Source organism: Alexandromys fortis, unplaced genomic scaffold, assembly GCF_014885135.2.
Source record: "Alexandromys fortis isolate MF-2015 unplaced genomic scaffold, M_Fortis_MF-2015_v1.1 scaffold_208, whole genome shotgun sequence".
NCBI lineage: Eukaryota > Metazoa > Chordata > Mammalia > Rodentia > Cricetidae > Alexandromys > Alexandromys fortis.
In genome coordinates this window covers 2,623,463-2,625,374 of record NW_026068082.1, presented here as the reverse complement: position 1 = coordinate 2,625,374, position 1,912 = coordinate 2,623,463, and the positions used below count along the sequence as shown (strand labels likewise).

Genomic DNA, 1,912 nt, shown 5'->3' with positions numbered 1-1,912 from the left:
ACTATGCCTTTAAGTACAGAAAATTGAACCCTACTTATAAGTGATTTTCTTTTTTTAATTCATTTATTTCTTTATTAATTAATTAAAGATTTCTGTCTCTTCCCCACCACCGCCTCCCCTTTCCCTCCCCATCCCCCAATCAAGTCTCTAGCCATAAATAAAGGACATTGAGCCTATAATTCGGGTTCTTAGAGAAGCTAAATAAGAAGGAGAACCCAAAGAAAATCATATAGGCATCCTCCTGAATATTAACCTTCATCAGGCGATGAAAGGAGACAGAGACCCACATTGGAGCACCGGACTGAAATCTCAAGGTCCAAATCAGGAGCAGAAGGAGAGAGAGCACGAGCAAGGAACTCAGGACCGCGAGGGGTGCACCCACACACTGAGACAATGGGGATGTTCTGTCGGGAACTCACCAAGGCCAGCTGGCCTGGGTCTGAAAAAGCCTGGGATAAGTGATTTTCTTACTTTATAAGATTATAAAAGAATATCTTAGCACATTCAGTTATCCGCAAAGTGCGTCTGTCTTAAGATGTGTGATCCCTGGACACATTTTCCTGTTGACACTGTATTGAGGCTGTGCTTTGCAGAGCTGTTTCCTTCCGAGCGTTACTCCCTCGTAGCGCTGTGTTGCTGCTGCTCTCAGCCCCGTGTGGAGCGCGAGAATAGTATGACCGCCTGTGTGCTGCACAGCTACTTTCTTTGTTTTTGGTCTTCTCCCTGCCCAGCTTGCACTGCCGACTCCAAGCAGGCCAACACCCAGCGAACTTTAGCAGGAAGTTACACATAAACCGATACCCCCTGGCGAGGTAACAGGAGAGGCAATGTGAAGGGATCAGGCTCATGATCCTTGCTCCAAAACGTAACTGATCTTCTATTCTGTGCGACTATAAAAGCAACGGCAAGGCTGACACAAAGGGAAGGAAAGAAAGCGGTGCACCTAGGCAGCTGACTCCTGGTGAGAGGAGGAGAGGATGCTTCTTCTGAAGTTAACCGTCAAGCGCTGGGACAAAATGACGCCTGCCATTTTGTTCACCTCTCTTCTGCTTCCTCTCACTCATGCTGTGACTTCAGAACCGTAAGGGAATTCTAAACTCTCTGTATCAAAATATTGGCAGTGCCATCCGATTAAATGGATTCCATGTTAAAATCTGGTTGGTTCATTGTTCTATTTCAACTTCAGCCAGTGAGGGTTTGCCTTCTAAGTATTGAGCAAATATCAGGAGAATGGATGCCCTTAAGAGCATCCAGTTTATCATAGTCCTGCCTGGAAAGACGTGCAGTTTGGGAAATCCTTCCATAACTCAAGTTTGCTGTTTGTGGAGGGTCTCTAGACCTGCTGACAGAGTGCTGGCGTTCTCTTTGCACAGGTGGTACATCCTGTGGGTTTCTTCGGTGGTACAGCGCTTTTCCCCAGAAAATGCCTGTCTTCATTTTTTAAACCTCAACGAGTCTGTGTCCTTGAGCGTCATCCTGGAATACGATGGATCCAATACTACTATCTTTGACCGGTCTGTGGAGGTGGGGAACTTCTACGCTTGCACCAGTTTCCAGGTGACGCAGCGGGAGCCCAAGTGGGAACAGAAACCTATTCTCGTAAAGCTGCTTTTCAGTAACTAATCTTGATTTGGAGTGACTTGCAAAATCTGGCCCCGGGCAGGGGCTGGGGGTGGCGTAAACTTCAAGAGAAGCAAAATACAAAAGGAAAAATTTTAATGCACATCCTATATTGCTGCTGTCGTTGGCGATTTTCTATCATAGGAAATGATGAGGCAATTGCTGTTTTAGAGAGTGAACATGTGTCACGGAGTCTAAAAGGAAAATGTAGGCTCAAGGGTAGACAACAAGAAGATAGGGACCTGGATTTATTTTGAGAGAGAGAGAGAGAGAGAGAGAGAGAGAGAGAGAG

General features: G+C 46.0%; 1 protein-coding gene across 9 annotated transcripts in view; it reads left to right on the top strand.

Moving 5' to 3' along the window:
• The first annotated feature begins 814 nt into the window (after positions 1-814).
• Positions 815-1,912, top strand: part of LOC126488497 (ovostatin homolog) — a 59,901-nt gene continuing 58,803 nt past the window's right edge. For all 9 annotated transcript variants that reach the window (XM_050122017.1, XM_050122015.1, XM_050122014.1 and 6 more), the window contains exons 1-2: positions 815-1,081; positions 1,374-1,557. In XM_050122017.1, coding sequence (XP_049977974.1) covers positions 978-1,081; positions 1,374-1,557 — 288 coding nt within the window. In that variant the 5' untranslated portion in view covers positions 815-977. The remainder of the gene's footprint in view (positions 1,082-1,373; positions 1,558-1,912) is intronic.